At 38.7% G+C, this 26,243-nt stretch overlaps 1 protein-coding gene across 8 annotated transcripts in view; it reads left to right on the plus strand.

The window, feature by feature from the left end:
* The window catches only part of LOC124411083 (latrophilin Cirl), a 138,253-nt gene extending 113,972 nt beyond the window's left edge, over window positions 1-24,281 (plus strand). For 2 of the 8 annotated variants that reach the window (XM_046889957.1, XM_046889956.1), the window contains 15 exons: window positions 6,354-6,540; window positions 11,364-11,470; window positions 12,529-12,706; window positions 13,268-13,434; window positions 13,537-14,178; window positions 14,283-14,691; window positions 14,780-15,005; window positions 15,086-15,251; window positions 15,406-15,620; window positions 15,815-15,918; window positions 16,874-16,918; window positions 17,673-17,841; window positions 19,147-19,368; window positions 21,840-22,061; window positions 23,055-24,281. In XM_046889957.1, coding sequence (XP_046745913.1) covers window positions 6,354-6,540; window positions 11,364-11,470; window positions 12,529-12,706; window positions 13,268-13,434; window positions 13,537-14,178; window positions 14,283-14,691; window positions 14,780-15,005; window positions 15,086-15,251; window positions 15,406-15,620; window positions 15,815-15,918; window positions 16,874-16,918; window positions 17,673-17,841; window positions 19,147-19,368; window positions 21,840-22,061; window positions 23,055-23,816 — 3,821 coding nt within the window. In that variant the 3' untranslated portion in view covers window positions 23,817-24,281. Of the gene's footprint in view, window positions 1-6,353; window positions 6,541-10,576; window positions 10,681-11,363; window positions 11,471-11,804; window positions 11,999-12,528; window positions 12,707-13,267; window positions 13,435-13,536; window positions 14,179-14,282; window positions 14,692-14,779; window positions 15,006-15,085; window positions 15,252-15,405; window positions 15,621-15,814; window positions 15,919-16,873; window positions 16,919-17,672; window positions 17,842-19,146; window positions 19,535-21,839; window positions 22,062-23,054 lie in introns of those variants that run through there. The other 6 variants (XM_046889958.1, XM_046889962.1, XM_046889960.1 and 3 more) reach the window with 6 other exon arrangements.
* The last annotated feature ends 1,962 nt before the right edge of the window (window positions 24,282-26,243 follow it).

A 26,243-nucleotide genomic window follows, 5' to 3' on the forward strand; every position in this document is an offset into this window, starting at 1 on the left:
TAGATAAAGATCAAAACCAAGATCAAAACCATGACCAAGACCAAGACCAAGACCAAGATGATGATTGACTTTTCGGAGAAATCGTTATTTCGAAATTGCAGGAATGTCTAAAACACTGCAGTAAATCGTAATAAGAGAAAAAATGTAATCAAGTTGATATCCCGAAAACTTTAGTACCAAAAAATTACTGTATAAAATTTTCAAAAACAGTAACTTTTCCCCTCAACATTTCGTCTTTACGTCAACCTTCCTTACTTCAGCTTCGTTATAAATTGGGGTTTCTCTTGTCCAGGAATGACGAGACCTGGAAACGTTTAGCGGAAGCATGAAATGTAAACGAAATAAGGTAGAAGTGGATGGGGGCCAAAAGGAGGCGAACTGCACTTGAGACTGCACACAGAAAGACCCTCTTATCTCTTCCTCGTATATATGTATACCAAGTAAGCAGCTTCGGTGAAATATCGACTAGCGGTTTTCAAGCCGTGCGCGATGGTGGCGTTGGCTTGGTACTCGTTCTTCCTCCTCTTCTTCTTCTTCTTCTTCTTCTTCTTCTTCTTTTTCTACTTTTTCTTTTTTCACAGAGAGAAGGCCGTTGTGCCGCGGTGCAACGAGCAATCCTCTTCCTCCCTCCACCCTCCTTTCTTCTCTTCATTTCTTCAGGCTGTAGGTTATATACCAGGCAGCTAGTAAAACGCCCCAACATCACCCCCGCGCGCCAATCTATCACTCGCTCCATTATACCGAGGTGGGATAACAAAAAATAAAGAAAGAAAGAGAGAGTGGAGAATGGGATGAAAAGAGGAAAAAGAAACCGCACGAGAGGGTGGGAGAAACGGGAAGGAGCTGGTGGAGAACAATGAACCAAAAAACAGATAAAAACACACACACACACACACACACACACACACCAAACATGAATAAAAATAAGAACAAAATAGAAAAAAAGTGAGGCTCACATGTTGAGGTTTGAAGCGTGAAGAAAGTGGTGCGAAAAATTCAACCTGACGAGATTGGTTTCATATTTTTATTACACTTTTCTTTCTTTATTTAACTACAACGTTATTGATTTTCGATCTCCGTCTACTCTCACCTTTGTGTCAGAATATTTCACAAAATTATTAATTGAACAGGATATGCATTCATGCATTTGCAAATTGTTATTACCTGTGTTCGCACATTTTGGGAAATAATAATCAAATTTTGGAATAATTTTCATATCGATCGATATCAAGTATTTTGTCAAAAGTTTCGACGAGACTTGAACGTTTCGTGAAATCTCAAGATAATTACCATTCTGTATTAATTTAATAGAAGAGAGAACAAAAAAGAAGAAAAAAAATAACAAAACACTTTTTTTTTTACCGTGCACATCGAGTGAGATAAATTAAAAAACCGACGTTCTTCCTGTTCCTTTTTTACCTTCTTCCTTTTTTCAACTCTTCGAACAGCCGCGATACGCATGTCTGGTGGATAATAAAATTCTATCGCGATTAATATTCATGAAATTTATTTTATACCCTGTTGGTGGGTTATCTGCATCGAGTTTGAGGAATTTAATGTAGGTACGTCACTCGTCAGCATGTAACGCCCGGTTTTATGGTATGCATAAACGTACGTATAATATTATAACCGAGGATGGAAAACTGTTACACAGACGACCCGGAAATCGCTGACTTTACCCAGGATCTTCTCCTCCCCTCCTCCCCTCCCTCCATCCCCCCCGCCCTCGTGTTCACCTCGCGTTCATGCTGTGAACCTCTGAAAGAAGAACGCCACGGCAGGACAAGGAAGAAATAAGGAAGGAGGAGGAGGAGGAGGAGGAGGAGGAGAAAGAGGAGGTGGAGAAGGGGAGCCGCGAAACGCGTCGCCATTGTGTGTTGCGCGAGAGGTACGATTTAGTGTGGCGACGCCAAAAAAGCGAGGAAGTGACAATGCGATCTTCGCCTCCGATATGGAATTGCCGGCGTTCCCTTGCCGCCCCCTTCGATCCCCCCACCCCCCTCTCCGTCCCAAAGCTGCTGCCACCTCCGGAATCAGCGTTATGCACACGTAGGTATGCTTCCCGCATGCGCCAACACGGCGATCTGGATCCTCCCATGCGGAGGAAAAAAGCAGAAGAGAGAGAGAAAAAAAAAAAAAAAAAAAAAAAAACTTGCGGAACATTCGCTGATCCGATGATAGAAAAACGAATAAAAAAAATTATTCTCCAAGATTTTAAGGTAGTCGGATGATGTCGACATTCAATTCCACTGGACTGATTGTACGCAGTTCATGTTATTATGAGCAATAGAAACAAAAGAAAGGGAAACACAAAATAAGACAATCCAACAATTTTGCGACGAGAATCCAAAAAAAAAAAAAAAAAAAAAAAAAAAAAAAACGAAGAAAGAGAGAGAAAAAGAAAAACGTGGAATAAAAAACGTTGCGTTTCGATCTTACGCTCGCTAACCGCATTATATTTATATGCATAACTTTGGGGCGGTAGAGCGAGAAACGGGAAAAAGCTTCAGGGGTTACCGTCGCATTGATAGAGAAAATTTGATTCCCCCTTCTCTTCCCTCTGTCCTACCCCCCTCTCGTCGAGGTTTCGGGAAAAAAGTTAGTAAAAATAAAAAAAATAATATTACATGGATATATGCATGCATGAGTATGGATATCCATCCATATGTACCCTGCATATACTGCACGCGCGTATAGTTGTAGGATAAATAACGACGAAGGAAAAAGAAATAGGGAAATAAGCAAGGAGAATAAAATATAATAAGAAGATAGAAAATCCTAGCTTATCTGTGCTGCCCAGAAAACGAGAATAAATTTTAAAAGGGTCCCCTACCTACCCCCATGGTGATTCAGTGCGTATAGCTTCTTATGTGTGTACACATGTGTATCTACTTACGGTTCGTGTACACATATACACAACTTTCTACACACCTTAAGGGATTTCGATTTCGGAACGACTATTTTATTCCATGGGACGGGGATTTCGTGTTGTGCAAACCTCAGGAAGCGCGTTTTACGAGTCTCGAGTGTAATCGAAATTTTTTATACATGTATGTATGTTTGTTTGTGCATGTTTCTGTGTACATATCGTGCGAATGGAAACCGGAATGAACGACGATGGAATTCTTGAAACGGTTGATTTTCGCTGATACTTTGAGTGGGGAGAATTGTTATTATCAGTATCGTTATTGTCGATGACGGATAAAATATACTGTCGCTAATTTTTATATATATATAGTGAAATTGAAATTGATATCTATTTATTAATGAAATTATATATAATTTCCAACTCACGAATGAATCGTCCGTCGTCTGCTAAAACTCAGTGGCAGACGACGCACCGTTTGGTCGTTAGCAATTCAATCTGTACAGATGATTCCTCTACTGACGTCATTTTCATAAACGAGAGAAACGAAGAGGTTCTACCATCTCGAGAACGTATTCTTCAGAAAACTTTTTTTCTTCAGAATAAATTCGGCTGATCTTGAACAAAGTGTCCAATTGTTTCGAAAATTTCTTTGACTATACTTCAAATCTTGTGCTACTATATATACTTTTTCCAGATTTTTCGGTACGTTAGATTTGTCAAAAAAAATTGTTCAAATTTTCCAAAGTACAAGCTTCGAACATTTTTTTTTTTCATTATTTATGATTCGTTATTCCCAAAACCCTTCCTACAACAAGTTTTGTGCCGATTTAATCAAAAACCACGAACTTAACCTAAAATAGAAGCCATATTGGGTCCGCCATCTTGAAATTTGCAATTGTGACGCCAGGATCGTAATCAGCGCTCCCAAAAACCCTCAGATCACTTATGACTTTGAAAATCCGTGCAATAGAAAAATTTGCCTTTCAAAGGCTTAATCGCGTCTCCAAAGAGATTCTGCAATTCCGGTAACGCGTTGCAAGTTTTGAAATTTCGCTGAAATTGCTGAAATTGGAATTGGACAGAAAACATGCACGAGCTGCTGTTTCGTTGACGCAATTAAACTGGTTAATTAACTCCTGTGTCCATTTCGTGCTCCAAATTTTTAGCTAAATATTACTCCGCAACAACGTTGCTATAGTTATTTGTGATACATATATAGACAAATTTTGTTAACAAGGTCTTCATCATTCAAGCTACCGCAAAACGGCCTCGTTTTCGTTCCTGCCTATAATACACATTCACCCTGCTTTTATTCGAAATTCTATCTTGCACAGCTCGGAATGCGAGCTGGTAATTTTCACCGGGCCAACATCGCCGCAACGCGTTGGAGTATAAACGAATACCGCAAGAGGGTGAGAAATGTGTGGCCGGTTTTAAAAATGTGCGTCAGGCGACAATGAACTTTTTTTTTTTTTTTCATTCGTGGCTGCGGTTAACAATCCATTATTTTTTTCTTTCTCTCTCTCTCTCTCTCTCTCTCACCTCACTAAACGCACGTATAACCTGCCTGCAGCTACTACGCGACTCGCTTGTTATTTTCTTTTGTTACAACTCATGAGTGTAGGTGTGTATTATAAAAACACCTTCGCACTACTACTGGGGTGGTAGGTGGCCATAATGGTAAACATTTTTTATACCTACTCAGTTTATTAAGCCTGACGTATGTCTCGGCGTTGACGCATCATCTTCATAAATACCAACGTCTCGCCTGTACCTGTATTCCTCATATATATATATATATATATATATATATGTATAAATACTCACACCTGCCGTCACTTTAACCATGCATTCACCAAGCCAGAGTCATCTTCGTTAGAGTGATCTGCATACCTCGTCTCATCTACTTCCAATGTGAAAAAACCCTCTTACCGAATTCCTCGTTCCATCGTTCCTCTTTTCGACGGTTTTTCATCCGTTAGAAATCTCGGAGGAATCCATGCCACGTTTGTTTTGTTTGCCGTTTTTGTCCTCCTATCTTTGGACTCCAAATACTGTAGAATCAGGTCATTACAGGAGACAGCGAAAGACTTAGAGCCACAGGATTTTTGGAAATGGATCAAAGTTTGAACTGCAAGATATTGGATTAAGTGTCTTCATGAAAGTAAGGCAATCCGACGATGTGCCATCGTCGAGAGAATGGACTCAGTGTCTCCGATGCCATGATTCATGTCCGTCAGGACCGGGGTAAACCGATCATGCTTTGCTCGAGAAGACAGATCGACTTGTACCTACGCGTTTGACCCTCGAACACTCGTCTTTTTTTCGTGAGGTCATTCTTACCAACCTTCGAATTGCACACAATCATTGTCGGTCGTTTTTAAGACACTGTACGTATTACGAAGTCCGGTTTGAACCGCGATAGATTCGTTTCGACTCGACGCCATCATTCCGTTGGCCTTGTTGGCACCGCCAAAGAATTCAACCTCTGTGTTAGGGTAGATGCAGCATTTGTGGTCGGGAACCTTAAAACGAGATTTCGTATTTCTCAACCTGATTGATAAATCTCTTGAATTCATACCTGATATTCAACTTTGGTTCAAGCTTTGGTACTCGGTACCGACTTCGTTGCTTGAGAACTCGTGTCTGCCTCGATGAAAGCTCATTAGCACAACGACATGTGGCCGTAAACTCGGATTACGATTAACTTATTATGCGACTACAAGTGGATCGAACCATCACCACAAGTGGTACCAAGGTGACCGAACCTGGTACGACTATCCTGATAGTTGCATCTCACGATGACCAGGGTACCTTAAACTGGCGTAAGTTGGCCTGATGGAAACCATGCGGAGAAGCCGGCAGTCGGGATAGTAGGAGGATTGTTTCTCCGACTGGTCGAAGAGATTCCTGGTGTGGGACCCTCTCCAGTCTGGAGTCTGGAGTCTGGAGTCTGGAGTCTGGAGTCTAGACTCGGTGTCCGGTCGAGTGAAAGCTGCAGCACACGGAGAGTCCGGTGGTGAAGATGAATAAGTAAGGGGGGCATAGATCCTAGCCGCCTCGAAGCCTAGCAGGTCCGGGAATTTGGGACGTCCCGTTGATACGCTGATCCTTTTAACTTTACCGCCGATGCCAGCGGGAGGCAGACCATCAGCCTTCTGATATATTATTACTTTCGGTCATTAATGGTAAACTGCAATCCAGCTGGGGTTCCCCCATCGCTGTTGCTCCTGCTGGCTGTCCTCCCCACTCCTGAAGACTGTCGAAGGCTCCTCGCCTTCCGCCTCAGGGTCATTCGGCGGAGGCACCTTTGCCGTTTGATAGGTGATCCGCGTTTTTGGAAAAGGGGATCGATTCGATCGGTGTTTTATCGGATATTTTCACCCCTTTTACCTACTACTTGCCACACTGCTTTTACCTATGCTATGCTAAACTTGGAATGGAATTGATGCTAACGATTTTTTTTCTCATTAATTTGTTTCAGAGAGGTACGATGCCGCCTACGAATGCGAGGGAAAAACCCTGACGATCGAGTGCGGTGAGGGTGAACTTATTCACCTTATACGAGCTAACTATGGACGGTATTCGATAACGATATGCAACGAGCATGGAAACACAGACTGGAGTGTCAACTGCATGTCGACCAAATCGTTCAGAGTGCTTTTCGACAGGTAAGCAAATCATTTGAAGTCAGATCAGATGTGAAATGGTGTCGGAAAGGAGAGTAAGGATTTACATCTATTGCTGAGAGAGAGAGAGAGAGAGAGTAAAAGAGAGAGATTTAAGTGAGAGGTGAAACAGAATGGAGAGATGGATCTTGGAGATGTACGAGCTTCGTACGGTTCTACAAACTGGCCAATTGTTTAACCGTCGAAGCACGTTTTCCTCTGGAACGGTGCGGATTTAAGAGTATATAGACTTGTTCTCTTTATCTAATCCGTTCGAAAAATCCAAATCGATTCACTGTCTCTGCTGCAGTAGGTTGATATCACCTTCAATGCACCGGGTGACGTGTTTAAACAATAAACGAAGAAAAATACAGAAAAACTTTAAGACACAAAATAGAAATAAATTTGAATTTTTGTTTAGTCATTTTATCAGTGTCTTCATGACAAAAGCGTCGTTTTATCTCTTATAATTTCATTCATTTATTCAAAAAATTCTTCCCGCGTCTCGATGTCATATACGATGTACCACGAGTCACCCGTGCATGTAGCTGTGATCGATCTTTTTTGTAAAATACGAGACACATCCTGATAACTTTCCCTTCGATGTATGCTCCCCTCTTTTCGTTGTTTTTTTTTCCTGTAATTGAAAAAAAAAAAAAAAATTTCACCCTCACCGAGAGGCTTGAATAATGTTTCAAAGTTCCTGACGAATCTGGATTTTCAGGAAAGGAAAAATTATTTATTCTATTGCAATAATCTGCTTATGAGTAAGAGATCAAAAAAAAAAAAAAAAAAAAAAAAAAGCAAACGCATAAAATTACAACGCGAGGTGATTTGATTTCTCTGTTTTCATCATTTTATTCATATTTTAATTACTGTTTCATATATGCAATACGTGATAAATATTTATGCTTAAAAGGTTTACACTTTTTTCCTTACGATGCGATTGTTTCGAAACTCGTATAATACTTGGGTTATGATACGTGACGTTGACTTTTGTACTATGTGGTTTGACGTGTCTGATCAGTTTTTTGGTTTTCACTGTAATTATGTCCTAAACAAATTCATGTCCTGATTCACACTTTGTTGCCACATACTGTTTGTCTATATTGGTATATTTATGTGCTTTCTGTTTGGTACGATTTGATATCTATCTCTTGTTGTTAATTTGGTTTTCAATGTTTGTCGTTTTGTTTGTTGCTTGTTTGTTTGTTCATTTATTTATTTTTTTGTTTATTCATTTATATACCTTCTTTGTTTCTCCTCTCCACGATCACTTACAACGATAAATTTATTTATTTTCGTCAAGGGTATGCGGTACTCGAGTCGTTCGTTATTTTCTATTTTTCTTCTTTTTTTTTCCTTCTTCTCAACCATTCACTTTTATTTCTCAACACACGTATATCCATTTTACACATCCTGTAATAAAAAATCAAATTTAGTCTGCAATCGAAAATTTTTCCTCTCCGTTTTTTTTTTTTTGCTTCCTGAAAATATCGTATAAACGCTGAGGAGAAAAAAAATTGATTCTTTATACTCAAAAACTTTCTCGACCTTTGGGGCGATTCACGTGATCGGTTAGGCGTAAAACCTCAGTGAATTTCTACGTAAGCCTGAGGGTTTGCTTTCCATAAAACCATGAAGCCTTTGAACTCGTGGGCTGGAACGCATTTTTTTTCTTTGTTTTTCAAATTTTTTTTTTTCTTTTTTTTTTTTTTTGTTTACCCACCAGCCTTTGTCATACCTAAAAAAGAAGAGAGAAATTCAAATGGTTAAATAAATAAATCAATAAAACGCGTTTCGTTTATAAATCACTTGTAGCAAATACGTAAATAAATTGAGATAAGCAAACAGAAAAGGATTTGAGCCTGGTTGAATATTTATGTTTAAGGATTAAATCGTTATGCCAAATGAAAAGTTTCGTTTTTTTTTGTTTCTTTCTTTTTATTACACACCGTGACGCGAGATTACCAGATTTGTTCCACCTTTTCCCAACTTACAAAATCCTTTCAATATCGCATGACTTCCCTGTGGAAAAATCATTTTTTTTTTTTTTTTTTTCCCACCCCAAAACTAAGGCAGCAGCATATGTAACTATAGTTTTTATATGGTTGCGATCAAAATGTATAATTTAATTTCTTTGACTATATTTAAAAACAATGGTTATTACATAGTTTTCGTTGGCCAGTCAACGAATTCGTTGTAATAACATTTTCGGTTAAATATTTTACATGTTGCTCCGATTTTCAGAATTTTTTTTCTCACATTTTCTTTATTCAAATATCATATGTATACATAATATATATTTTTTATATTCATCATGATCGTAACTGCATAAATAAGTTCTTTTTACTTGTCGGAATCATTTATGTAACAATACTTTATTTATATATACATATTTGTGTAAATGCTTAGTCTTAAAAATCTTGAAAGTTACCAATTGTACTGCCATGAATTATTCCGCTGCTAAACTATAACTGCCTCGAGAAAAGTCAAAAAAAAAACAATGATAAACAAATTTCGTTGAATCTGAAGAAAATAATCGAGATATCGAACACAAAAAAAAAAAAAAAAAAAAAACTCACCCGCAGCTGCATCCACATATAAGTATAACAAATCCGTGTGAAAAATATCCCTTGGAAAAAATCAAACAAAACAATATGAAAAAATCCCAATGACCTTTCCACATGTGTTGTTGTATGTCTCTTTCTACCTTGCGAAATAATTGCGTCAATTTTCATTACGCTTAAAACGTCTGGTGGAGAATTTCATAGAATGAGAAACGAGAAACGTGAGAAGAAGATTAAAAAAAAAAATAAAAAAAAAAAACATATTTATCTACTGCCTACAATATTCTTCGCTTTCTATTTTACTTGGAATAGTTTTAAACCTCTAAATTTGTCAAACCGTCGTAACTACTCGACGTATCGATTCGGTGGGGAGGAATAATCACCTCGAGTCAGTTGCAGAACGTGAACATCTGGACACGATGATGATACCCTATCCTGGTCGTTAACCGCACCTAGTCTAAAACTTGTGTGTTACGCAATTAATGTTTGTTTCCTGTTTATAATCATGCTGTGTTGTGCCATTAATCCGTTTGCCAAAACTGTCACTAACAATACGTACCGAAAGCTTTACCCTTGTAGGGGAGGATGAGGCAAAGTGGGTCCCTTAAGAAAATAATGCCTGAAATCGGAATAAAATGTTTTGAGTAATCATGATTTCCGAATAATTCATTTTCAATAAAAAGTTCGGGTGTTTAATTCTGTCACTTGTTATTTGAAAAATTTTTGGTGGACCACTTTGCCCCATCCTCTCCTATACATTGTTGCTAAAACGTAACTTGCAACAAACTTATATTCGACTCAAGGTATTAACCGGATTCAAAGTCAAGTTTGGAGACTCGACAAAAAGTTTGCAGAATTTTCCTGAAGTCATTTAAAATCTTATTGTTTTTTAAGATCATGTTGTTTCTTCGAGTCACTTAGAGCCACTTCAGATCGTTCGAAGTGGTTTGAAATTTTAAAATCTGTTGAAGTATTGCTGTACAATCGTTCAATTGGTTAATTCCTCGAGTCTATTCAAAGTGAACTTGGTACCGAATAGCTTATACATTTAAACTTTGCTGGTCATGTGAATATCACAGGGAATGGATAGTATAAAGGATGATGTAAAGAAGAAAATGACTTGAATGCTTTGAAGCTGTAACATACTAACAATCTGTCTATTTTCAACTTTTCAACCCGAGTGATAGAGAGAGATGAGTAGGAAGCACATACTTCCGGTTAAAAAACAACTAAACTCATTATAGCTTGAGTAACAAATAGTACAATCGCATCATCGTTACCAAACCTATAACGATCGGGATTTTGCCAAGAAAAAAAAAATAATAATAATGCAAATGTCGAGAAACAATTCGCCTCCGATGATGCAAGAAGCCTTTTCCTTGAGCTCGTGATAAAGATACAGGAGAGGTTAACCTGAACAAGCAAAAGTCAAATGTTTCCAAAGGGATTTTTTTCACTGACGGTTACAGGTGCGACGGAAGAAGGAGTTGTACGGTGGATGTGAACAGCAATGTGTTCGAAGACCCATGTCCTGGCACTACGAAATACATAGAAGCACAATACTCTTGTATAGGTTAGTTTTTGTTTTATTTATGATTTTTTTTTAAATGTCGTTTTCGAATTGTCTTTTTTTTTCTGTTTTTTTTTTTTTGTGTGTATCTTCGTTCTTCTTTTTCTTCTTCCTTTCGTTTCATTTCCGTTTTACGGTGGGTGGAAGAAACTGCAGAAAAAGAAAGAAAGAGAGAAATGGTCGGTGAATCGGAATTCGTGCATTCAATTTCACCCACCTTCTGCAAAAGAGAGATACGCTATGGATAAAGTTCTTACTGGAGATTCCTGTACCTGTGGCTCAAGGCTAAGCTCCGTCGGTAAAGAAGGCTTTTCGTCTTAATTCGGGGAAATTCAATCAACACAATCAGACAAAACACGGCCTGTCGGCTCCCCCCCTTCTCGGCCACCTCTCGCTATACGGATGCCGGTTGATACGACCCTTATACCTTATACCTATCTACCTACCCCTAAGTTTACGAGAAAAGCGACGACCTCGACGTGTCTTGCTTCTCAAGTCATTTTTTTTTTCAACGAATCGCAGGATACATAGAAAGAAAGAGAATTTTTGTCGGTCGTTTTTGTCGTCCAGAGATAGCAGAAGTAACACATTCATGGCAGTGCACTCGGTAAGGTGTATCGGTCTTGTCTAATTATGGAAAAACCATTTTTTTTTCTCTTTCTGCCCCATCCGCAACTTGACAACAGGTGTGATCAAAAAAGGAATTGCAGTATCGTTGCTTCGACTTCGCAATTCGGCGATCCATGTCCAAATACGCTCAAGTATTTGGAAGCACACTATCAGTGTATGTCTGGTAAGTACAAGCTATCCTAAGACTTTTTCCACACACATTTGTATTTAATTATTAACAGCGACACGAGATGGTGGAACAAGTGTGGCCTGTCGTAGGTGAGTCAAGTTTCTTAAACTCGCGATTCGCGAGTCAGCCGTGGTCGTTAGGGTCTACAAAATGGTCTTTAACACTTCCGTTTCTCCCAAATTTTGTTGACGAGCCAGTAAAATACTTTACTTATAGTCTGATTGTCGATGACCGATACAAAATAATATTACACCTACCTAACCAATTTCGGAAGACATTCAATTCCCGAGTTGTAAAAGTGAAGGTAGAAAATTGGCCTTGATGAAAAAATAATGAAACACGAACGGTTTGATTTCGACATACATGACACGACTGTAATCTCATTGACGAGCGGCAACAAAATGAGAGACGCTTTGCGGTTGGACCAAATGGTCCAAGTTACGGAGCAGTCAGATGTGGCGGTAATAGTGATGGACACACTTGCTCGACTCCTCTCCTGTGCCAGAGGAGGATTAATAAAGGGTATTATATATAATCGGTATCCCGATTCGTTCCGAAAGAGCCGGGCATTACCGGGGCTATCGATAACTGCTGGGGCCTTTGTTTCTGTTTTTTCCTTATACCTGCACGAGCTGGCGATCGTCAAGAAGACGATGTAGGGCCATAAAGTGTCGGGTGTCCAGGGGATTTGCCTTATCGCGAATCCGTTCAACCCTGGCTAATAAAGCGGAGAGCTCTCTCTCCTCCGACCCCTGAAGATAGCTCGCGAAAAGTCCGGAACGTTCCATCCTCGGATTAAATCTCTTAACCGTCAATAAAGTTGATTTCACCGTCGAGATATACCCGCGAGCGACCAACTCTCTGGGCGAATATGCGTAACGCGCCGTCTCGTATTGTTCGTTGGAACTAAAGCCGGCCACCATGCATGGGATGAAAATTCAACAAACATGGCGAAGCATTACCCACGTCACTTATGCCGGTACATAAGTACGGACACCCATCTTCGGGTAACCAATTGCCGGTTAGATTTATTTTCGAAACTTGTTTTCCAGCTGCAACAACCACCACCACCTCACGACCCAGTCCTCCGTGGCTCATAACTTCGCAGCCGAGTGTCTGGAGCACCGCTAAACCGACCGTCAGGCCGATTTCTAGAAATACTGCACCGGTTCAGCCACCACCACCTCCAACACCACAAACGCCAGTCGTCATTCCGACCACTTTGCCGAGGTATGTATCCAAGGACGATCGGGTACTTGCCACCGCACAGGGTGTCCGATTGTTTCTCTTATGGCTTTGCTATACTCGACTTTTGCCAATCACGTACTAGCGACCATTGCAGAAAACTGCCATACGGTATGGGAAAAATCAATCCATGGAGTCCAGTGGTCCTGGAAATGGCCTCGAGTAATATGAAAATGTCGTTGAATTTGTTACGGATTTTTTACTGGACGCCATGCGATTAAAACCAGTGAATCTGGATACTGGAGTTACGAAGTATCATGTACGGAGAATTCCTCTCTTGGGATATTTGTTTTATATAAACTCTGGAATGGTTCATATAATCGTTTTGCAGAGGAATGCTTGAAGATACGTCAAAACAGAGTTATAAGCCCGACTGCGTACTTGACTAAATTCAATCGAGACGTCTACTCGTAGAGTTGTATCATCTGAAAGTACAACTAGTCCTAACACGCGAGATACCTTATCCTCAACGTTTTCGTGGAGAAAGGACTCGCTTCGAGTATCATTGAGGATGTTGAAGTGATGAAACAGATATTCTTCTTACAGTCCCACGACGACTCCGGCTAAGGCGATTGTCGGTAACGGTTACATCGACGAGGACGCATCACAGCCTGGTAATGGTCTGGGTGCTCCAGTTCCTCCATTGATGTCTGAAACGACCCAAGTATCGCCAACGACCTTTTCCCCATGGCGAACGAGTCGTCGAACAACCGGTGAGTTTCTACTATTCTGACTAAACGAACTTCTTCGCGATCTAAAAATTTTCTAAAGCACGTTTAATTTCCGTAACTAATACATCACCGTCATTCCTGCAGTTCCGAGCACCCTTTGGCCAGAGTCAAGCTCAAATGGACAGTGGTCAGACTACTCGCGACGCCTGTGCAAGCCAGTAAAGGCGAGAAATCTGTTCTGGAACACGACGCGAGCGGGTGACGTAGCCGTACAAACCTGCCCTGGTGGGGCGACGGGAATTGCAAGATGGAAGTGCGTTGATCAGGGTGACACGGCCGGTTGGTATCGGGGCACTCCCGATCTCAGCGAGTGTCGATCCGTATGGTTGACGGCGTTGGAGAACCGCGTGGAGGACGGTGACGTTATTCTAAGCGTCAGCAGCGAGCTGTCTCAAGTGACCAATAACAGCCGGGTTCTATACGGCGGGGACATGATGATCACAACGAAGATCATCAGGAACATGGCGGTGAAGATGAAGGACAACCTGAAGACCTACACTGATCTTAAACAGCAAGAAGTTGCGGTGAGGGAACTACTTCAGGGCGTTATCATAACCGGTAGCAACTTGTTGGACAAGACCCAGCTTCCTTCGTGGAAGGATTTGAGCCATCAGGAGCAAATGAGAGTGGCCACCTCGCTGCTCAACGGGCTTGAGGAGAACGCTTTTCTTCTGGCGGATGCCTACGAGCAGGAGAACACGATCGTTCAAAAAGGAGAAAACATACGTGAGTAGCAAAGCAGAGTTTGTTTGGACAGGACTGTATTTTTATGTCGTCATGTGAAGGGTTTTGGTACTAATTTATTGGAGTTTTTGTTTTTGTTTTTACAGTCGTGTCGATCAGGATTCTCGAGGCTAGGAACATAGCCAAAGATCTCGAAGTATTTCCGAGCCAAAAGGTGCTCAGGGAGTGGCCTGTATCCAACGATCACGTCGAGCTTACGAAAGGGGCGCTTTTGGACAACAGTGACAACGGTATCATCCGTTTGGTCTTCATGGCCTTCGACAGGCTCGAGGAAATACTTCAGCCTCAAGCTGAGACCTCGTCGATAGTCGGAAACGACGACTCTCAGTTCAGGCCGAAGAACACAACCAGAATACTGAACACCAAGGTGATATCAGCGTCTCTGGGCAAAGGGAAGCACATCCAGCTGTCGGAACCTGTTAAATTATACTTCAAGCATCTGACCGTTGAAAACGTGACTAATCCTAGTTGCGTCTTTTGGGATTATACGATAAAGTGAGAATGACGTCCTCTTGCAACGTTTCACTAAGTGTTCTGTCTAACTGCGAGAGAAAATTCAAACACCTTTTACTTATTCCCGCAGTGCATGGTCCGAGGAAGGTTGCCACGTACATCTTACCAACAACACTCATACCGTCTGCGAGTGCAATCACCTGACAAATTTTGCCGTACTGATGGACGTTCACGCAGTTAAATTGGACACGGCGCATCAAGTCGCTCTTCAGATCATTACCTACATCGGGTGCATCATTTCCGTAATTTGCCTCGTCCTTGCCATACTCACATTCCAACTGTTCCGCGGACTCAAGGTAACTGTTGTTCCGATTCAACGATTGGTCATGGCAATGGAAACCAATTTTCACTAAATACCATTTTCTTTCTTTTTCAGTCCGATCGAACGACCATTCATAAGAACCTCTGCGTCTGCCTGCTGATAGCTGAGGTCCTCTTCGTTTGTGGTATCGGTCAAACTGATCAGAGAATCGTCTGTGGCGTCGTCGCAGGACTTCTACACTTCTTTTTCCTTTGCGCGTTCGCGTGGATGTTCCTCGAAGGTGAGAAACACTGTACCTACTACTTTATGGGTAATGAAATCCTGAAATAGACTTTTTTTCAGTAATTCATCAGGCAAATTAAGTCCGTATCAATTGCACCACATCGATCCTTTTCTATGTGACCTTTATCTCTGACTTAACGACCCTTTTGCAGGATTTCAACTTTACGTCATGCTGATCGAAGTATTCGAGGCGGAGAAATCCAGACTTCGATGGTACTACTTGGTCGCTTATGGCGCTCCGCTACTCGTAGTAGCAATTTCCTGCATCATCGATCCTCTGAGCTATGGAACTGATCGTTACTGCTGGTTGCGAGCCGACAACTATTTCATATTCAGTTTTGTGGGGCCCGTGATACTCGTTATTCTGGTAAGTGTCCTAATACAACCTTTCAATAAAAACGGTGTATAAGCTTGGTCTCGTAAGTTTTTGCTCCAATTACTTTTGAATCAAAGTGTCAATTTCAAAATGACGCTTCTGTCATAAATAGGATCCAATTTCACTATCTCAACATGCAAACGTTGAATGTACTGTCAATGACTATTATCCTCTTTTTCTTTCAGGCGAATCTCGTCTTTTTATCGATGGCAATTTACATGATGTGTCGTCACGCAAACACCGCCATATCTATGAAGAGCAAGGAGCACTCGAGATTAGCTAGCGCAAGGTAAGGCATTAATTTTCTTTCAACAATTTATCAAATGCTTAAGTTTCTTTTTGAGAAATATATACATGAGGCAATTCAAATTTATACAATTTACGTATAATATGCCACTGAATAAGAACGTAAAATTGAAAAAAGAAAAACAAATAAATAAATAACACAGTAAGATGACATCTATAAGTAGTTCGTTACTTTGTAGATATTATACGACGTCTGATTTTGAACTTTGAACATCATCTTCGTTAATTTGCAAGTTGTTTGATTTGCTTGAGATTTTCGTGTTGTTTTCTCTTTTTTTTTTTGTAATGTTTCTATTGTCTTTCGTTACGAAAATGAATTCTTCTGTAATTCGCGTCTTTGTCGCACAGTATTTTTTCGAATTCGTATTTCTATTGGATATCTAAGATCTTCGATGCACCGTTCTTATCCAACATTTGTTTACTTAATATTGAATTGAAATGTTCCCATATATGTCAAAATATATATTTTTTTTTTTTTTTTTTGTGGTATTAGAGACGAATTTTGAATGCATTAAATATCGAATTCGTAAAATTGATCAAATTAATAGCTGTTGCAGCTTGAGTTTTCTGGTTTTGTTTGCAAATATTATACATATATAAGAATTGCACCGGTGTCGGTTGTAGAAATTGGAAATTAAACGCGATTCGAATTACTGTGCGCGCAATGTTATATTTGAATAAAAATCTCTAGAGTTTGCAATAAATGCATCGTAGTGATTTTAAAATGATAAACAAAAAAATAAAAATAAATATATAAAAATCGGACAGTGATACGAATCGGATAATTTTTTCAATTTAAAAAAAATTAGACAATAATTAATGGTGTCGGTATACAGTCACTTAACTACGCAATCTTGTTTCATTTTTTTTATTAAATCCTTCACCCACTTCTGTCTACACTTCTCCACATTCTTCTGCATGGCGTGGTTGGTTGGTAGTGGAAAGGAAGAGAATGCTCTTCCCAACAAATTGCAAGCGCACTTGTAAGATATTTACGATTTTTATTATTATTACTTCTTATTCTTATTTCTATTTTCATCTATTTTTTTTTTTCTCTCTTTATTTATCTATTTTTTTTCTAACAGTATTGTAGTATAACTATACTATCTGTCTGTATCGTTGATATTAATTCTTCTAACCTTACTAATTTCTCACAGTATACATATATGTATACTTTTCTCTTCTCTCGTTATTCTTCTACCAAGAAAAGTATATTTTCAATAACTGCCACTTTTGACTATTTATTTTTGTAGAATGTAACGTAGTATATTACACTTAAACACTAACACGATTATCTTACGTCTCTGTAAACATTATACTAACAATAAACTAAGGAGTATTATGTAGACTCGTAACAAACGATAACCAAAAAATACATAAAGAATAATGCTTATTAGGAATAGATATTTCTTAAATTATTACTGAAAAAAAAAAATTCTAGCTCTTTTTGTTCGTTTATTTCGTTTTGCAATGTTTCACAAACTCAATGAGACAGTACAAAATCGTTAAACTAAAAAACGAACGTTTGTTTCGAGCGAGTCTCTATAATACAAGTCAAATGCATGCCCGTTTTGCTATTGTTTTTTTTTTTTTTTTTTTTTTGAAATTAAACCGTTCAAAGTGATTGAAATCACGTGAATCCAAAAACAGTTGACTCGGCAATCGAAAGAACTGTGACAACTATATACGAAAATACTGAAAGATATTATAAATGTGTAAATTTCGAAATTTCATCAGGGCCTGGCTGCGAGGAGCTATCGTTCTAGTCTTTCTCCTGGGACTGACGTGGACCTTCGGATTGTTGTACTTGAACCAAGAATCGGTGGTGATGGCTTACATATTCACGGTACTGAACAGTCTCCAAGGCTTGTTCATCTTCGTGTTCCACTGTGTGCAAAACGAGAAGGTAAGAGTAGCTCAAAAATACTAGAGATCAGGCAACTGAGCTCAGATGGTGAGGGTGAGCCTGCATCTTATCGATGGTTACTTGAAAAAGTCACTAGAATTCGAAGAGGCTGATTATTGAAGACCCAACTCTGACGTCACGATTATAATTCACGCAACTCTACGGACCCTGATGATAAAACAGTTAACTTATGTGTATAAGTATAGAAGATATAACTGTTTTATCATCGGGGTCTCTAGAGTTACTTGAATTACTTGAATCGTCATGCCAAAGTTAGGTTTTTCTTAACCAGCCTCTCTAAAGTTGAGTGAATTTTATTGAAGGACCATCGATATGGCAACCATGCATCTGGCGGCACTGCTGAGTGTAGAATACCTGCGCAATGCGGTACTGCGCAAGCAAATAATTAAAAATAATAGTCTAGTTGAGGGCAGCACTGTTACTGGTTTTACAGGGGCATAAAAACTTAATTCTTAAATTTATTTTTCATAGTTAAATAACGTTTAATTTAATGAATTATTTATCAAATCACTCATTTCTTTTCATAATAGACGAACGTAAATATATCTTCATTATTGCACAAATATTGCCTTAGATATATTCATGATCGATATCATATGTATATCCGGCCAACATAACCTTATTTTATTGCAATCTGTCGTATTCATTTTTCGATTCAAAAACTATCCAACCGCTGTATTTACTGTCGCAAAAATCATTCAACTTTTCCGACGTAAATCGATGATTTGATGTTACGCTCGCAAAAGATTTTAAAACATCGGTGCCATCTAGGCCAAGTTTTACGAATATGGCCCCTCATTCAAGTCTCTCCCCCTGCCTTGAAACAAACGAACGTGGAGATGCGCAGTATCGGATTGCGCAAGTATTCAACGCTTAGCAGCGCCGCCAAGCGGCTGCCACATATTGGCCCACACTTGATGTAGAAACTATTACGCATATTATCGATGGTCACTTATAAAATTCACTCGACTTTAGAGAGGCTAATTATAAAAGACCCAATTCTATCGTCACGATTATAATTCACGTAACTCTACGAACCCCGATGATAAAACAGTCAACTCCTGTGACAAGCGTAGATGATAACTGTTTTATCATCGGAGTCTGTAGAGTTACTTAAATTACTTGAATCGTCAGGTCAAAGTTAGATTTTTCATTTAGTTAGTCTTGTTGTCGGAAAGGAATTCGATCTCCTGGTCTCTACAGTCTTCTTGGAGTAGCCTCAACATCGATTCATCGATCGAACGATTTCATTCTCTTCCCTGTTTTTTCGCCGTTATATTTCAGGTGCGGAAAGAATACCGTAAGTTTATCAGGCGCCATTCCTGGCTGCCAAAGTGTCTCCGATGTTCAAAGACCGTCTCGGGCAGCTCGGCCGGCTCTTCGGGGACCAGCGGAGGCGTCGCCGGGACGAATGGCGGGAAGGAATTCGCCTCCCACAACACGTCGTCAAATCCGTCGGCACCGACGACGGACAGCTCGGGATTGTCTCCTCACGCAGCAGCTAGCGTGGGTACCTCACCGAATAACCACAACAATCTGACAGCGACGTGTAACAATACGAATCTTTCGATAAATGTCAACCTGAACAATCTGTCGCTGCGATCGCCGGTCGGGACACATCCAATGCACTTGATGGCCCCGAGCAACCACAATAGGCACGCTACTCAGCAAGGTATCCAAATACCGCTTAAATACACCAAACCTGAAAAAAAAAATCAAATACAGAAAAAATTGAATAAAAAAAATAATATATCTCATATAAATATACATAATAACGTACGAGGAAAATAATTAATCGATACCCTCGCTAAAATCTTTTCTCGTTTATCAATTCTTGCCTGTTATATTAGACTAATTACTTCTTTTTTCTTTTTCTTTTTCTTTTTTTTTCTTGTGGTTAACTTTCTTCTCGTATAATATACATACAGCATATTTTTTTATTGCACAGAAAAAACAAGGGTCTTTGGTGGACTGTGACGTTTTACGCAATATTTAAATCGTATACAATCGTTGAATTTTCATTATATAATTATATTGTCGATAATTCGGGGATATATAATTGTAGATTTTTTGAAAAATATGAAACACAAAGAAGACAATAATTGAAATATTGAAATTCATAATTCATAGATATATCGTACTAACGACGCGAAGGAACGCGCGATCTATATAGAAACTCGGAATAAATTACACAAGAGTTTGCGTAAAACCGAACTTTGTCCATATGGGATACGCTCTGTTATGCTATATAGTTTGATTTCGTTGATATACATATTTGGTAATAATTGGTAGTAAAGATTATACAAAAAGGCTTATCTTTTACGTAGAAATTTGAATTAGCTTGCGCAATTCGCTGTATATTGAACATGAAACATTGTTATACTCATAATTTTCAATTTGTACGGTAGAATCCTTGTATTATTGTATACAGAGTCGATTTTTCTTTAAGAACTTGTAGATTGAAAGAACAAATGAGGAAACGTCACAGCTATAAAAAGAAGCCCACGCTGAACACCACCGTTTCAAAAAACTATTATTAAAAATCATCGAAAGAAAGATAACAATTGAATTACTTTACGGAAATTCTTGTAAAAAATATAATTAGTTTGTACAGAAGGAACAGGCCCTTTTTTTCATAAAAAGAACAAGAAAAAAAAAAAACAATAAAATCACGCGTTTAAAATGTTTAATAACATTTGCATACCGGGCAGAATTACTAACTTGTACATTACTTGTCTCATTACTTGTTAAATCGAATGAATTTCTTTTCCTTGTTTAAATGAACGTAAAAAGTTTATTTGCAGGAATACTTTCTATATTTTATCATGAAATAATTTGGCTTAGGATGAAGTGAATTCTTTGAAATAATACAGAGAAAAAAAAAATTTCTAAACGTTGATCGCTGCACACATTTTAATTCGCATGGTAATTTTTCTCTTTTACAATCTAACACGATCTAATTATCTAAAATTAGATAAATACATATGTGTTTCGCGTATGTATCAACACGATCTTGGATCAAAAGGGCCTTGCACTTCTCCTATTAATACTAACAACAATAGTGGTGACTCAAAATTTGCTTTTCTTGCGGGGTTTGGTGTACGCGGTTGCTGGCTACTTTGTCTATTATACTATCTGATTATTTATTGTACGACGAACGGAAAAAAAACACGATATACAACTTATTCTATCTGCATGATGATTTTAACACAAGTTTATTTCAGAGACACCCACACTCATCACTCTCACGGTGGACACTCTGCTCGGAGTCCGTTACTTTTCGTTTTCCGTATCACTTCAACACCCCAAATCGATGTTTTATACTTTTATCCAACCTCTGTAAAGTCCACAAAAACACACAAATCCAGCTGCTGATCTTCGCCGCTGTGGCAGTGCCATATTGAAATTAATAATCAATCAGACGTTTGAAAGATTCGTAATGTTTCACGCTACTGAGTACTTACCTACTAGATCCTAGACTATAAGACACGAAACACACTCACACTCGGCACCATTTCATCAAATAATTTTCATTAATTTATTAATCAATCACTAACAATCATCAAATAACACCGACACCTTCACCCCCGCCTGTTTGGCGTACAATCTAATTCCGCACATTCTTCGTTCCTTCAAAAAAAAAAAAAAAAAAAAAACCAAAAAAAAACCGTCCTAGTAACATGAAAAAACGAATCAAAGCTCAATTCGATTTTCGTTTACTCGGAGGGTCGTCACCCTTGTAAAATGGATGACAACGAACGAGGCAAATCAGTTTTCACTAAACCGTAGTCATGAAACAACATATTCAAACACGTTCGAAAGAGTGCGAAGAGATTCGCTGCGGGCAGATCGACCCGAGGTACATAGTTACGATACACTTCCAACACCACGTGACAATGACACGAAGCATGATTATGAGTAGAATAAAGAGGGAGTAAAAATTATGTAAGAGAGAATGGTCGTACTGTCGTTTGCAGTACTTGGTGTCCGGGCGCGGTTGGGTTACGACTGACAGACAACAATCGGCGGTGCTGCCCCCAGCCGCCTGCACAACCAATTCTCAACGCGAGCCTCCTTCGTCGGAAGCTCATATCGTAGCAACGCTGCCTCACGCCCGAAACAACTTTCCCTCAGCTCCTAATATCCCTAAATCTGCGACCGCCACTTGGGGACCTCTTAACAAAAACCTCATGTGGAAGGTAATTACTAACTAACCAAACAACCAACCAACCAACCAATCAACCAATCAACCAACGCTTATAATAATGGGTCAGCTTTAATACCCCTTACTTATTACTAATTACAACTAGTTTCAGTACAGAAAACAACGATTTAAAATGCGTTCCAAAATTAGCTTCCAGTGCTGCCAACCATCTTTTATCTCTTGCGCTACCCAGTTCGTGAGTAGCTCTGCCTCTGTTCTAGGGAGTTTTTAGCGCTGCCAGCTAGTTTCGGAACGCACATTTAGAAAACTGAGACTTTTTTTTCTAGTTTCTTTAAGAGTATTTTCTGCGCGAAATCTATGAATGGAAAATTTTCTTACGCGATCCTTTTACATTTCTTTCTATCATCATAAATTCACTTCGTGACGATATATTTGCATGGATATAGATATATAATTGCACTACTGCACAGCATTACCGCACCGTTCATTTCACCGTATTCACATAACCTCTCATTGAAATATTCTGAAAGATCATACTCGGCGTTTTCAGACTATGTGGCAAAAAAAAAAAGAAGAAAATTATGCATTTAGTAGAAATATTTTCATGTAATTACCACAAGGTCAGATTTCCTGAGAATAGTACCTAAGTAGGTAGAATCTTTAAATATTTCTTCATCACATTGGGATTCTTAATGCAGTCGTGTTTACGACAATATGGCGTCGGAGTGGACGATCATCTGATCACTTTATGCAATGCTTTTAGTCAAATATTAGGGCACAGAATAAATCTTGCAAGCTATCGAATCTTTATCTCGAGACGTCAATTCAGTTTGAAGAAAAATGCGTGATAAAAAATCACATTTGTAATCAAATATGCCAAAGCTCGTTCGGGTATCTTTTTTATCGGCAGAGTCCGCCCCCCAGCATTCAAGAATCCCAAAAGCAACAACGACTGCGTCGAATATTTCCGCGACAAAGTTAACCCAACGTTGCCCACAATATAATTTCGTTTTCTCTCTCCCCGCAGAACATTTCTTTTAAATCGTGTTCCCGGGATTCCGGACACGGAGGATCGGAGCAGGAAGACTCGCCCCGTACCCACAGCACGATGACATTGGGTCACGGAAGGACCCGTGATCGAAGACTAGTCGACGACCTGGGCGAGGCGACGACGCGGTCAGGACGACGCGCGGCATCTCCGTACAACCACACGTACACGGAGATAAGAGACGGACGTGGAGGGCACCACCAGGTCCACGGACACCACGGACAGCACCTCCACCTTCCCCGGGGGCTGGTCACCGGCGACGACGACCCCGTATACGAGGAAATAGAACGCGGAGGTGGTGAAATCCAGGTATCCGACATGTCGGACGAGGACGGGAGACGCCAGAGCGACATGAGCCGTCAGTCCTCGCGGAGCTACGGCGACCATCGTCCTCTGATCCCGTACTCGCCGGCCAACGACAGGAACCTCATCCACTACGGCCAGACGATAGACAACAGAGGCGCCCCCCAGCACTGCGTCGGTAATCCTGCCGAGTACAGTCCCGGGCAAGATCGCAACGCGGCCAACAACTGCTGGGAGAAACTGAGACGGTACCAAGCCAGGTACGAGCTCGGAGAGCTGTCGAGACTGCCAGGGAATTACGGACTCCCGCCTCTGCAGCAGGACCACAGTAGAACGGTGGCGGTTCTGAACGGACACACTGTAGTTTGTCATCTTCAGCCGCAGACGGATATGTATACAGGTCGCAACATGCCGCCACCTTCCTACAGCGAGTGTTGAGGGATTCGAGGTTTTCCTGAAGGGGTCCTGATGATGACGACGGTGACCGAAGTGCTTGGGTCTCGGTAATTCTGATGCACGGAGGTGGCCGAAACGTTTGTAGATATATTATATAATAGTAAAGGCGCCTCCGGATCACGCGTTATGGATTATAGATGCACGGGCAGTCAGTCCTCTCTTATCTCGAAACGGCTCGAATCAAGGGCTGAAGAAATAATAACTTGCGGTGATTTATTGTGCACGCGTTATATGTATATATATATATTTATATATACATATATATATATATATATATATATATATATATATATATATATATATATTATATTACGAGGTCTTTGTGTAGTAGTTTTCCTCCTGGTGCGCGCGTTGTTGCATTTATTTTATTTAACATTTTGTACAGTGGATGTACGAGTGCTACAAGACTGAAGACTAGCTCAAAATAAAATAAAGTAAAAACAAACAGACGAAAGAAATAATAAACTAGCAAACAAACAGTCGACTGAAGATAATGATTTTTTATTTCTTTTTTTCATTTTTCCGGTATATATAACTGATGAAGATATGGGGCTTATTTTTTTTTTTTTTTTTTTCTATTTATTTTTGTTTTATTTTTTTATTTTTTTTCACCTTTTAACGAAAGAATAACGTATAATAAATTAATGAAATAAAGTAAAGTTAATAAAGTAAGAAACATTATTTTTACGTATCAGAATTGATAAATAATTATTATGAAAACTATGATAATGATGATGATGATGATGATGATGATGATGATGATGATGATGATGATGGAGATTGAAAGAATGAATGAATGGAAGATAAACATTTAATATAGTTGTGTGTTGCGAATAATTTTTTTGCGAGCGAGCGAGCTGTAGAGCAGTTCCATTATCTGAATGCATCCATCTGTGCGACGACGTTAAGAAGAAAAAATCCCGTTTGAGAAGAAAAGAACAATGAAACGAAGAATTTGATCGATTAAATCATTGAAAAAAAAATCGCGTTGTGTGTCTGTGATTAATACACCGAAACTTGTATAATATACTATTGATAAACTTTTAAGTATAGTTAACGCAATCGATTGAACAATATGATAATATCTAAAGTAAACAAATATATATGTTTGTATATATATATATATGCATGTATGTGTGTGTATATATATATACATATATACATATACATATACAGTATGTATATCGACTGGACGAGTAATAATAATAATAACAACAACAACATCAACAACAACAATAATGATAATAATAATAATAATACTGATAATAGTAATAGTAATAATAATAAAAATAAAAATAACAATACCATTAATAATATTACTAATAATGATAGAAATTATTATTATAGTAATACCTACAGCGATGCGGACAAATCATACATAAATTTTTATTGAAAATATCACTTAATTACTATTATTAAGGTTACTTACTCAACAATGTGAAAAAAAAAAAAAATGATAAACAATAGTAGTAATAATAATAATAATAATAATAACAATAATAATAATAATTGTTTGATGAAAAAAAAAAAAAAAAAAACTTTATAAGCTACTGTATTTACTTATAGTCGAATCTCACCATCGTCGTCATCGTCGTATTCGAAGATATTATAATATAATTTTTATGCAAGTAGCGACTCGAGTCGTTCGACAAAAATGCGGAATTTGAATTATTACCCTTTTTTTTTTTAATTTATTTATTATTATTATTACTATTATTGTTACTATCATTATCATTTCGGCGACTATTATAAAATTCGGCGTTCGAACGCTATCGCGCAGCTTTTATTGACGGATGGTTTTACGTTTTGATTTTCTATCCTGAATCGATCTGTTTTCAAAAAAATTATTACACTTTTATACCGTATATAAAATAATCAATATAACCTGTGGTCGAAACTTGACGGAGAATCCGATGATGTATAGATAAATTTCCATTTTAATCAAATTACCAACAAAAGTCATTCGAAATCCTTTATTACTACTTGACATATAATTTACACTTTACGATACATCGTTTCGACAGTTACGTTTTGTTTTCTTATCTTTCCTTTTCTATCTTTTTATTTTTCCATCAAATACTCGCAAAGTTTATTACAAACCGTGGAAATTTATTGACGTATCTTCTTTTTTTTTTTTTTTTTTTTTTTTTTTTTTGCAATCCTCACAATCGGTTCGTTTCTTTGTTGTTTGTTCTTTTTTTTTTCTCGTCTTTTTTGTTTTCAATTGCCTGGCAATATTTGTCGGTCGTGCAGTAGCTTTACAGAATAGTTTTACTTGCAAAATTGTGTTAAAGTAATATCACAGTTAAAACTCTTCTGCAGATCTAAACCGTTTAGATTATAACAAACGTAACTATACAAATCGGCAATTACAGCTGGGCTAAGGGTTAATTGTTATTGTTATCCACA

Source organism: Diprion similis, chromosome 10 (genome assembly GCF_021155765.1).
Source record: "Diprion similis isolate iyDipSimi1 chromosome 10, iyDipSimi1.1, whole genome shotgun sequence".
Lineage (NCBI taxonomy): Eukaryota > Metazoa > Arthropoda > Insecta > Hymenoptera > Diprionidae > Diprion > Diprion similis.